Source organism: Candoia aspera, chromosome 6, assembly GCF_035149785.1.
Source record: "Candoia aspera isolate rCanAsp1 chromosome 6, rCanAsp1.hap2, whole genome shotgun sequence".
In the NCBI taxonomy this organism is placed as follows: Eukaryota; Metazoa; Chordata; class Lepidosauria; order Squamata; family Boidae; genus Candoia; species Candoia aspera.
In genome coordinates, this window is record NC_086158.1 from 26151503 (window position 1) to 26164932 (window position 13430).

The 13430-nt window shown below is 38.5% G+C and overlaps 1 protein-coding gene across 1 annotated transcript in view; it reads left to right on the top strand.

The window, feature by feature from the left end:
* WWTR1 (WW domain containing transcription regulator 1) overlaps window positions 1-13430 on the top strand; it is a 100106-nt gene that overhangs the window by 51857 nt on the left and 34819 nt on the right. The window contains exon 2 of the mRNA XM_063306595.1: window positions 6722-6858. Coding sequence (XP_063162665.1) covers window positions 6722-6858 — 137 coding nt within the window. The remainder of the gene's footprint in view (window positions 1-6721; window positions 6859-13430) is intronic.

Below are 13430 nucleotides of genomic sequence, written 5' to 3' on the forward strand. Positions count from 1 at the left end.
TGAAACTCTGGATAGTGCTGCTGTGATCAGTAGGAATTAGATTTCCATGAACTTGGTCTCTTCCAGATCATCACTTTTAGAAAGGACTAGGTTAGGAAAGTGTGGTGTGGACTATCCTAGAGATGGATTAATGGTCTGATTTGATGTATGGTAGCTTCCTATGTCCAGTATACAGTTCTGTTCAGCTCTGCATAGAACAGCTACGCTGAGTAAAATCAGAGGAAGACTAACAATTGGATGGCATTTAGGTTTGGGATGTGTTTTAGTTAAGTGAGATATTATCAAGTGATCAGTGACGATTTAATGTTGATAATGTTTAAAAAAAACAACTGGCTCTTCTTCCTCTCCTTTTCCTTTTTGCTTTTTAAAATAATTGCTATTTCCTTTATTTCTCTCAAATTTATTAAAGTTATTTTTGAAATTACAACTACAGGGGCTTTATTTAAGCCTAAGGGAATTTACCTTTTAAATGAATTGTTTAGATTTAGAGAAAAATAGCCTACCTTTAAACTAGAATACCAGTTTTGTTTTCCTTTTAAATGTTAATTCTATTGCTATTAATTAATGCTAATTAATACAAATATCAGACTTAATCACCTCTTGTGGGTTCTAATGCAGGTATGCCTGACTTTGCCAATTTTTGACCAGACAATTACCCAGACTGTGTTTTGGGGGAGAGGAAGAGAATCCATTTCCCAGCCTCAGAGCTGCCTCTACATTCTGCTGCTGGACGAGAGAACTGCATGCCCCATGTACCCTGTCCTGTGCTCTTAAGATAGGAAGCAGCAACCTGTGACTCCAAAGTTTCTTTCTTGCAGCCCCCAGAGTTTCCTCCATTATTACTGTAATTGGTCGAGCAATTTTCTGCCCTAGCAAGGGAAGAAAGACATTACAATGGTCACATAATCCCTAAAATAGGATTAACATAATATTAGAAAACAAAGGAATTCCTCAAAACCCTTCATCAACACCCACAAGAAGAAAACAAAAACAACTCCAGTCCCTTCCATTTGCATCACAACCCATCCCTTTTGCCCTGAGCTCTTTCTAAATGTTAAATACTGACCTCAGCCATCAGAAAGTTTCGCCTGTCTACCTTAAGACAACATTTAGGATGGTGGAGAGAGAACTCTAGTGTTAAACAGGCGTACAATATCTGTCAGTCTAAGGAGAGGACAAGGCAGTCTCCAGTCTTCTCAGACAGGATAATGTCTTTGGCTGGACCTGCCCAGCCTTGTTTTGCTTCTGTCTTTGATCTGCATGCAAATCTAGGTGATTCTGTGTACTCCTTCTTTCCAGCTTACCTCTCCTTTCACAAACCAGAAATGCACCTCACATTTTCATGGCATTGTGCTTTCCCTTTCTTCCTGCCCCATCCCTACATGTGAGCTCCACTTTGAGAGAAGGTGCTTTGGGGCCTCCTTATTTTAGAGATAGTTATTATCGAGCTCATAGTTATGGAAGGACAAGAAGCAGATGGCAGGGCTCCCCTTTAGGGCAGGGCATCTCTGATAGCCACGTTTGAAGGGATGGAGAACTGGCTGACAAAACAAAGGGGGGGGAAACCAGGCTCTGCAGTTCCTTTCATTCTAATTTGGTGAGCAAGAAAGCAACTGCTACAGCAGGGAGTGTTGTGACAAATGTGTTTCCCAAAAGGGTAGATAACACTTGGCACTGTGATATTTACAGCATGCCAGTAACAGGAGGGAAAATAGAGCATGGTTAGAAACAATGGGTGCCTATTTCAGTGGCAGACTTATTAAAATAAACAACTTCCTTTGTTGTCACTGTCATTTCTTAGAAGAGCTCATTGCTTTGTTCATACATTAAAGTAAAGTACCAGTTTATCTAGTAAAAGAAGTTTCCATTTACTTTGAGTCAGAAGCCAGACATTTATAGTCACTTATTAGATGCTCAACGTGTAGCTAACAAAATGGGGGTCGTATATGTATTTCACAGCTTTTAAAGTCATTGTACCTATGTTTGGTAATGGATAAAGACATGTTTTCCTCACTTTTTGTACTGCTGGGAAAATAGACCATGTCAGATTATATCCAGTTACGTTAGCTGAATTTAGTTCTCAGTAAAATCAATGTGAAGTTGATTCCAATATTGATTTCAGTATGACATAAATTAAAAAATGGAGCCTCAATGGGCTGGATTCACACGTTGCACTAAACCATAATATGATTTGACTGGTTTTGGATTACCATGGTAGATGAACCCAACCATTGTGATTTGTAAATCGTGATTTACGTTATGGTGTGGCAGGATGTGTGAGCTCAGGCAATTATGGCTTAGACAAACAAACAAAACAGCCATGGCATATAGTAGTGTGGGGTATGAATTAGATTATAAGATGGGTCAATTTCTGATATTTTCTTTATCACAGAGGAAAAAAATACTTTTCCATACTTCTTTTCTCCTTCTTGTATTTTAGTTCTCTAAACTGTAGTATCCTATTACTTATGACACAGGAAATGTATTTTGATGCCAGTTTATGAACTAGCATCAGAAGCCACAGTTATGTGTAACTGCCCCATGTGACACTAGGTTTTTGCACAGTCAAGAAGAATTTACTGTTAAGAATGATTGGGATTTCATATAAAAATTCTACTTTTACTGATAGGTTAGGATTATTAGTTGATCATTACATTGTCTTCCCTTGAGAAGAGAAAACCTTTTTATTGTCCAATTTTAATATCTACTCTTCTGTTTGCATTTCATTTTTTTTCCATTTGAAATTTCCTGAAACAGTATATTTCAACATTTTTAATGGCTTCTGATTTAGTATATTATATTACATATGTGGGTAATGTACTCCGTGTATCAGTTGAGGCTTCTATGGCACATACAGTTTTTGCTGCTTAAAATGCAAACAATATAACTACTGTATGCCCAGAATTGCTGAACTGATAGGTCTGATGTACAAAACTGTTAGGTATACTTGTTATTACCAGGGGTGGGGTGATTTAAAACTCTGTTTGTTTTTAATACTTAAACTAAAATGTGTATACTGTAATGACAAATTGGGGACACGGATCAACTTTAAAGCTTTTTTTCGTTAAGGATGAATGTTCAACATCTTAGAAATATTAACAAAAAAAGGTAAAGGTTTCCCTCGACGTAAAGTCCAGTCGTGTCCGACTCTAGGGGGCGGTGCTCATCTCCGTTTCTAAGCCATGGAGCCGGCGTTGTCATAGACACTTCCGGGTCATGTGGCCAGCATGACGACTCGGAACGCCGTTACCTTCCCGCCTAAGCGGTATCTATTGATCTACTCACATTTGCATGTTTTCGAACTGCTAGGTGAGCAGGAGCTGGGACGAGCAACGGGAGCTCACCCCGCCGCGCGGTTTCGAACCGCCGACCTTCCGATCGGCAGCTCAGTGGTTTAACCCGCAGCGCCACCGCGTCCCTATATCAAAATATCAAATAAAATAAAATTCAAGAACTGAGTGCTTAGGTGTTTGATCAGATACACTGTTTCTTCCTGTGGATAGCTTAACTCTACTATTTCCAGCCTTTTTAATATGACCTACCGAATGCCTCTGGAAAACTAAAGCAGGACATGAGTGCCATTATACCTTCCCGTCTGTGTTTTCCTACAGAGAGTTCTGGTGGTATGGTGCCTGTGAATCGGAAGGTGGTAGGTGGTTACTCTAACTAGGATCAACTTGATTGCTCCAAAAGGAATTGGACAACTGCATGGAGGAAAAGGCTAAGTTAGCAATAATCAAGACATAGTATGACAGTGAATTTCTCATGTGGAAAATCTTACGTTTGCCCTCTGAGAGTCTTGGATAACCTCAGGTTCTAGAGGTGTGAGAGAGCTAAAGGGAGAATTTTCTCTCTATCTATATTCTTTACCCCATGTATGATTTTGTAAATACTGATCATATTCTTCTCATTCTTTTTTTCTCCTTAAGCTAAAATACTTCACACATTGCTCCCTTTCTTCAGAAAGGAATTCGTTGAGATTCCATTCTGTTCCTTTTCAGCAATTTTTCTATCACTACAATATGTGTTAAACTACAGCTCTCACGATTCCTAACCATCTTGAACAAAAGCTGGAATTATGAAGTTGTCATCCAACATATGTAGAGGCATCAGATATGATTGAGGCTAATGGTATACAACAAAAGAGCTTAGATGTTTAGACAGCAGAGAGTTTAAGGAAAAGAAGAGAAAAATTGTTTAAAGAATATAGAAGAGAAACAAGTGCTGGAAAGCAAAACTAGAGAAACCTTGAAGTCAGGAAATGACTCAGTAGTTGAAAGGAAGGGCAAATAATACAGAAAAGCAAAAGTGCTTCTGAGCTGTAGAGCTTGAAAATCTAGGGTAAAGGTGAAGCTAAATTTTCAGTGCTTTTTAGAAGTTACATCAGAATCTGTGCCACTTCATATACTAACACTTTATTATTTAGTACTCATAAGAAATTTTTAAAAGCATCGATTGTAATTTTTTTTAAAAAAAATATCGAGTTTCTGTCTACAAGCTTACAAGTATAAAATGATGAAGAAAAGGAAGAATGAAGAGCAGTACATTGGATTTGTTGTGAAGGTCTTCTTTTCTGCAGTAGAAACAGGGCATCCTGATTTCTCCCTTCATCTTGCTTAGTAGGCAGAGCTAGAAGATTCTGATGGTGCTTCATGCAGGAGGATATAGCTCCATCCCCAGTTTTGGAATGCTAAGCTAGAAGGAGCTCAGTTGAAGCACACTTGAGAAAGGTAAAAATAAAGAATAGGTATATAGGTACTACTGGTTGCTGGAATTGAATAGGGCCCCCATATCATTATTAGGGGGTCACTGCCTGGGTGAGCTGAGTGCCTTGTTTCTGATGTAGAAAAAGGACCTTCCAGTGTTATGTTTTCTGCAGCAAAGACAGAGTTAGGGAATTAAGTAGTGAGGTAATATCTGAGTGGGAACTTATGTCTGGAGAGGGCCTAATCTTTGCTAGGAACTATTTTCTGTAGTACCTTACTGCCAAAGGATGCTTCAGTCAAGTTTCAGGAGTTAAGCTGATTGATTGATTACGTACCATCAAGTTGCTTTCAACTCCTAGTGATTACATAGATGCTTTATAAAAAACATGGAGGACTGTGTGGTAGCCATACAAATGTCCCCCAGGGGTTTTAATGTTGAGGGCAGCCAAGGAGGCTACGCTTGTAGTTGTGTGAGTTAGGTGTCAGCCTTGCAAGGTAGTCCAGAATTAGCACACCCAGATGAGCTAATTCTACTTTATTGTAAGGTTACATTAACAGAATCTTGCAAGTCTCAAAGTATATTTCTTCCCCCGTGACCTGTACAGCCCAAGAAACTAGGGAGGGTCCCTTCTCAGATGTTTGCCATGCCCACATTCCTTCTGCAGGTTAAAGGTAAAGGTAAAGGTTTCCCTTGACGTTAAGTCCAGTCGAGTCCGACTCTAGGGGGCGGTGCTCATCTCCGTTTCTAAGCCTTGGAGCCGGCGTTGTCCGTAAGGACCCGTCCGTGGTCATGTAGCCAGCATGACTCACAGAACGCCGTTACCTGCCCGCCGAAGCGGTACCTATTAATCTACTCACATTTGCATGTTTTCGAACTGCTAGGTGTGCAGGAGCTGGGACTAGCAACGGAAGCTCACCCCGCCGCGCGGATTCGAACCGCCGACCTTTCGATCGGCAAGCTGCCCTGGCTGTGGCTCCTCCCCCTGTCTCCTCTGTTAATGTAACCATACAATAAAGCAGAGCACATTCTTCTGGGTGTGCTTCTTCTCTGAACTACCTTGCAAGACATTGATATTGGTATGGTTTTGTTTCTTCTGACCCATCTATATGAACTCATGTATGAAAGTGGTAGAAGCTCTTTAGGGGGCTAGAATAGAAAGATGGCCTTGCTAAATCTCCAGGGGTGTAATTGTAACTAGCTGTTACAAGTAGCTAACTACATGTACATCCAAGTTGGAAGGCAGGATTATACTTGGAAATGGAATCATCTCTTCCCAGAGGAATTGCCATCAGAATTAAAGAGTGGAGTGCAAAGAGTGCAAATGCATTCTACAGTGGGATACTTCCCTTCCACTCACTCTGGAGTGAATGGAAGGGAAGTATCCCACTGTAGAATGCATTTGCTCTGCTATAGGGAAAATAATGTATAAAAAACAGGTTCAGGGGATATCAAGATATTTGGAGGCAGGATAGTCTAAAGGATTTAGAAAAGAAGAAAATAATAAAAATTGATGAAGAAATTTCAGGCTCTAAGAAGACCAGTAATTAATGCAATAAGGGTTAATGCTTTTAGATAAATAGAAAATTAACTTTTGCAGGATTCAAGAATTCTCACATGTTCCAAGAACTTTGGCCTTGAGATTTCTCCAAAGTTTGCATATTCCTATCTTTGTTTGCAAGACAACGTCCAATAATACGGAGACAGTCAAATGTAACTGAGTAATTTCTATAGACACATTGGTGGCTGCTTTGGAGAATAGCCTTGTAGATATGCTGAATTTGGCATTTTTGTTTATTCCTCTCAAATACAGATATTTAATCAGATCTGTGATGGTAGTAAACTAATATGACAGAAAAGTGGACAAATAGCAATTTTGGATACTTATATGTATTAATATTATGAGGCCAAGAAGAAGTAGGAAGGCAGACTGATAGATGGCGTAAACAAATGAGCAACATGTAATTAAAATTAGGATTGGAATAATCATAATAACCCCCAACTTTATCTTTTGTAGCCATATAGAGAAAATTACAACTTGGCAAGATCCTCGAAAGACTATGACCCAGCCATTGAATCATATGAGCCATCATCCTTCAGCCACTTCCACCCCAGTATCACAGCGATCAATGGCTATGTCGCAACCCAACCTTGGTGAGTAACAGGAAGCTAAAGAGGAACAAGAGTTTCAAATAATTGTGACCTTCTCTTCTAATCTCTTTTATTGACAAACAACACAATTGGTTGACCGTGCATAATGATTTATGATGTGTAAACTCTGTTATATTCTCCTTTGGGGACTAAGTCCAGCAATTAGAGTCGGTCAGAAAGTACAGAAGCTTCTTGATGGATATCCAAGGTCCCTGTGCAAACCTTTTGGGCCTAGCAAGTTCTTGTTTATTTAACTGTATCAAATATTCTATTTGTTAAAGAAATACTAATTTGTGAATGGCTGATTCACTTGCATCTCATCTGGGTGTATCTTGTGGAAAGATTTACAAGTTTTAAAAGAATGATTTGTGCTATGAATAATCTTCAATATATTTAATTATATATATTTTTTAAATTAAGCAAAAGTGAAGCCTTCCCTTTCTTACAGTAATTCTCACTGCTGTAGATACTTAGGACATAAAACAATCACTGGATAGTAGAACATGTACCATGTGAGCTAAATATAAAGAAGAAACCTGAGTAAATTCCAATAGCCACAGAACAATCTATTCATACTAAATGGTAATTATGAGCTTGTTTCTTGTGATATCCTGGAGGATTAGGGTCAATAACATTGTTTGAAACTGAAATTAACTTTCCACCATGATGTGCTTTAATTAGTTATGACACAAAAGCCTATATACAGTATACATTTTATAGCACCTCATAAATGTAGCTAAACTCCTAAGGAAGAGAGAACTATAGTTGGAAAATCAGTCCTTCATCATTCATATACACTTCTCTGAATCTTTGACATGTGTATTTCTTTAAGATATGTGTATATCGCTTTTTTAATATTGATAGTGTGAATGCCATTTTAAATATTAGGATTGGACCTTGAGATTTATGGAATGTAAATTTCTTAATGCAAAGGTTTATGGAATACAAATTTCTTCAAACGTTGGGTTCAAATTTCCTGTACTTGAAGATGAATGCAAGATAGTTTTTGTTTTTTTAGCCAAATGAGCATTTTATGGGCTTTCCTATCACACATGGCTCTCTTTGGGTTCATGTACATTACCATGAGGGAGCTATATACCCTTATGGTCAGTAAGAAAAAACAGTGTTGGTTCAAATGACATACTGAAACTTAAACTAAAAATATAGGCTGAGTTTGTATGATACGATAAGCGAAAATGTGATTGGTTAGTTTGTTACATGGAAATCTAGCTATACTCATTATTAACTGATTGCCAAGTGAATGGAGAACTGACCTTGAATGCTTCCTTCATAAGCAGATTTCCTGTTATTTTGCAGGTTTATTAAATATGCATTTAAGCAAAGGATGTTGTAATTGCATATTTTATATCAGGGGGTTGGACTAGATGACTCCCAACAACAATTTCAACTTTAAGATTCCATTAAAAAAGGCAATTTTGTTACATGAAGACCCTGTCTTGCTGGGTTTACACATCACCATTATAGCATGGTTTTTGTGGTTTTGACTTAGCAAGATGTATGAACCCAACAACTTTGCTTTCTACAAAGTTTTATGGTGTGTTATATGTAATCTAAACACTGATTCATTCAGCAAACCATGGTTAAAAGGCCATTGCTCAGCAACAGCGTGAACACAACCACTTTTATAGGTGAATTTGTTTTTATTTGAAAAGTTAACTTTGTACTCTCTACATTGTATTTAAATGTAACATTTAAATGTAACATTTATTTATTTATTTGTAATATTTCTTTACCACCCATCTCATAATAATGACTGTGGTCTCTACTTAACTCTCTACTTAACTCCAACTAACCCTAACTGCATGCTTACCTGAAGTAACTCCCGTTAATACAACTGGATCTACTTTTGCACAGACATGCATAAAATTGTGCTGCATGGCATTCTTTTAGCATCATAATTCAAAAATATGGTGAACTAAGATCTGAAATAGGTATTTCAATTCCAGCTAAGATGGAACCCAATTAGCTTTAATAGTAATTAACATCTGTAATGGATGCTAATACTAAATTATGATTAAAACTGATAAGGAAAGAGAAGCGGGAAGAAGTACCTAAATATAAAGGCTGACTTTTACTGAGTCGGAGTATTGCTCTATTTATCTCGTATATTTGTAAAGATTGGCAATGACTTTCAAAAAATTCCAACAGTAGTCTTTCCCAGCCATAGCTGGCAATACCAGTGATTTTGCTCTGGAAATGTTGCATGTCCTGAACTAGATATAGATATAGATATATAGTTGAGTCTGTGTATATGTGTGTGTGTGCGTGTATAGAGAGAGAGACAGACAGAGACAGAGAGACTGCGTTCCTAATTGCAAATGATATTTTCCAGAACTTTGATAGCACATGTTAGTCCCAGGCACTTAGCACCTTTTTGTAGCCAAAGGAAAACGGATTTTTTTTGGTTCAAATCCGAAGGTTATAGAGCAGGTTTTTTAGACCAGCCCACGGGCCCTGAAACCAAGCCTGCTGAGCCAACATCCTGCTAGACAACAAATGGAAATTGGATAAGGAGTCAAATCCAATAGTCTGGCAAAAATCTGTTCAAAAGCAAGTTATACCTTTGTCTATTGTCCTAAGATATTTAAGCAAAAAAAAATGTATTGGAAAATTTGCCATGAACAAGTTGGAGACTGAAGTTTTTCTAGGTCTCTGTCCTGGTCTGTACTTACGTGTGTGTTTACTGTTGTGCTGCTTCCTATTAAGAGCTGAAAAAATTGTTTTCCTGTATGACTTACCTACTTTATTTTTCATCTTGGTTTTCAAGAAAGGGTACAACAAACCCTTGTAAATGTTTTATTAGCAAAGATAATCTGATTAAATGAGAGCCAGTTTGGTGTGGTGGTTAAGGCATCAGGCTAGAAACCAGGAGACTGTGAGTTCTAGTCCCACTTTAGGCACAAAGCCAGCTGGGTGACCTTGGACCAGTCACTTTCTCTCAACCCTAGGAAGGAGGCAATGGCAAAGCACTTCTGAAAAACCTTGCCAAGAAAACTACAGGGACTTGTCCAGGCAGTCCCCAAGAACTGGACATGAATTGAAATTCACAGTTTTTAAAGGAAACAGTTCTGGTTCTCACTTTTTTTTGGGGGGGGGGTTACTGTTCTTCGTGGCATACAGCTATGAGTTAAACATCTGCAACACTCCTAGCACAATCATTTGATTTTTTTACTTATATGTGTTACTGATCTAAACTAAAAATGCAGTGTTTCTCACTATAAATTCCCTATCCCTGCTTTATTGGTTACGATGAGAATATCTTCTCTAGCTTGTGCATGCACTATAGAATCCATATCAGTATTGGGGCTGTCCTATGCTAGATCTAGATTGTTTCTTTTTCCTAATATGGTTAGACAGAAGGAATAGATTTCTAAAACACAAGGAGATTTAAGTTTCAGTATTCCAGAGAGAACTTTCCAAATAATAAACAATTTGGTTGTTCTGTTCCTGGTTGTTTAAGTTATGAAAGTGCTTAAAGTTCTACCATTACGTTTTTTATTTATGTCTATAGTGTCCCAGAAGAAGGAGTTTTTCTAAAATATATTGAGATTAATAAATGTTTTCTTGTGCACCTGGAGGCCTCCCTATTGTTTTTCCCCTTCAAGAATAAGAGACAAGCTAGATCAGGGACATGTATGAGATGATTTTCTATTTTGTTTTACTTAATATCCAAAGGTAGCAGGGTATTAATTTTCATTAATCAATTCTGTGCAAGAAAAACATACACCAGCAACAGAATTAGATGCTTGGGCTTGTTTTACAGGTAGATCAGACATTCCCAACATGGCACCTTCTCAATGTCTTGGGAGGTGCATAGGAGTTTGCTACATTGAGAAAATGTTGCTCTGAGTTTGGGGGGCAATGCCGATAGCTATGTGGAAAAGGTAACTTTAATATTTGGATTTTAAGAGAAAAGAGAACGAGTTTATCCTTGACCAAGTGGTGGTTATTTCAAAGTTATTTTTGCTTGTCTTTGTGATAGAGGCACATACCATGTATCTATAACAGTACATTTTCCGTGTACTCTAATACAGGTTTCTCCAAGCAGATGAAAAATGATGTACAACTGGAGGCACAGATTTGGGGAAGGCTAATCTAGAACTAGGCTAGAGGAATTTTTGGCAGCAAGATGTACCCCTTCAGGGCATGCACGTTTGCTTAAAGTAATGGATCCCATGTCTTCCTATTCAGTTCTTCTTGCAAAAGGAGCATTGGGGGGGGGGGAATTCTCTTGGCCAAAACACCAAAGTGAACTAGGGTTCTGCCCTTTTTTCCTATCCTTTTAATTCAAATGTTGTTTCCTTTTGTATTTTTGTGCTTTTCTCAAATAATCCCATTACCTTTACTAGGAGTGAGGAATATTTGTTGCACAGGATTGTTAAGTTGCTTTTTATTGCTTTGAAACTTTCTCCTTTGTTAAACACTGTTAGTATTATTACTACTACTATACTACTTTTAGCAATACAGATCTTTCCAAAATGGCTTGTGTGCAATATCAAAATACATTAATAAAATAAAAATACAGAAACATAAATCAACAAGATTTTCCCCACAGAGCTGTTGATAACAATTGGCCCTGAGGAGCAATGGAAGTTGTTCCAGGTAGAAGATGCTTCAGGTAGAAGATGCTTTGCCTGCCTCCATTTCTTCCTCACTTTTCCATTTGGAGTGATATTAACCTGAGTGGTATAAATTTCATTGTACACCATACATTTCCTCACTGTGTTATTTTCAAAGGCATAAGGTATATTCAAGAGTTAGCAACCTTATTACACAAGGGCTGCAAAATAGCTAGAAAAGGAGAGTTGCTGAAACAATGTGGAGTACTTTGGTTTTAGGGACATCTTTGTAATTAATTTCAAGGTAATGATAGAATCCAGATCTTGGGGAATGTTCCAACCTTTTGGAACAAATGTGCAACCTGCATGCTACCTGCAGCCCCAAATTTGCAGTCCCTAGAGTTTCCCCAAATCACATCACAAAATCTGGGGCAAAATGGCTAGTTTTCATCAAAGAGGCTCCATTACACCTTTGTAAGCTTTCAGCTACCCCCAAAAAGGTTAAGAGAAAGAGATACTGCTCCACCAAAGGGCTGCCTGCCCTTGTTTTAAAATAACTTTCCCAAACCAGGTGCCTCCAGATACATTGTTCTACAACTCCCATCTTCTCCAACAAGCACCGCAGTTATATGCTGAGCAAAGGAAATATAGTCCAACACATCTGGAGAAAGAAATCCTGGAAATGATAGACCTGGTAAAAATTTTACTGCTTTCCAGCTCTAAAAGATCTGGATTTGTAAGCTTCTAGACACAGGAAGACAAAATGTCTGTACTTTTCTTCCAGTTGTACTGCTTGGCTTGGTGTATCTGGCATCAGAAAGTTCCCACTTCTACTACTTTGCCTTTCCTTTTAGCTGGCAATCGGGTAAGAACATTAAGACATGATCACCTTCTTCTGTGCCATTGAAAAGGAATTCCTGTGTCACCCCCTTCTTGGGATCCTCCCTGCTGGTTGACTGGACAAGCTGAAGGCCTCATCAGTCTCTGCTGGGCTGTGATTGACAAGAGGCAAATGGAAAAGCTTGTCTGATATTCAAACTTTATGCCAGGCAAGAAGAATCAAGGAAGAAGAGAACAGACTGCTGAGTTGAAAACTCCGCTTGGGAGTCCAAGCTTAGGCCTAGTTTTCCAATCTTTTGACTTTTCTCTTCATTAAAATATCTTCTCCTCTGCCTTCCGCCCATATAGTCAAAGTGGGGTTTTGGGCCATTATTTCTTGGCAGGAGAAAGAGGAATTTGAGACCTGGCATGCATATGTAAATTGCAGTCAAATGGCTACTTAAAATACAGATACTTGGAGGAAGGTCCTGTTAACCAGCTCCCTTTTAAAAAATGAAAAAAAAATCAGTTTACTTAAGTTTTTGCTTGTTCATGCATGCTGTAGGGGTTGCAGTGGGCCATTTGGGCTTGGCACTTCTGCCTGTTTCTACTTTTTTCCTCCTCCCCTTAAGAAACCCCATAAATAAAACAGGGTAAACAATAAAAGAATCAACTTTTTTCACACTGCTGTATTATTGGGGATATAAGCTGGTGATGTTCAGATTCAGATGTATTTGTCACATTGCAGAGACTGTACTTGCTACAACCTCCGGAGGGGAGATATCGCCCAGCCCAACATCAGCGAATCTGTGCTGCAAAAGCGATCTCTGTTTCAAATTGTGCTCTATTATTCAGTACCCTAAAAGTAGTGGACAGATGCCAGGTGGGATTTAAAATAATAAAGCATTTCTTTCTGGAGAAGCAAATAAAATTGCTAAAAGAGAAGAAGGAAGAGTAAGGCTTATCCAAAAGTGCTTCTGCCTAATTGAGTAGCCATGTGTAAGATTGCTCTGTCAGACCACAATTTATCATAAGCAGGAAGCAGGTGAACTGCAGAAGGATTGCTGACTAAAATAGCTTGGCTCCATTACTCCCAGCCTCTCATCCTCCCTCATCCCCTCCTTCTGTTTCGTGGCCTCCTGACCAACTTTTATATGGTTCCATCCAGCCAAAAGT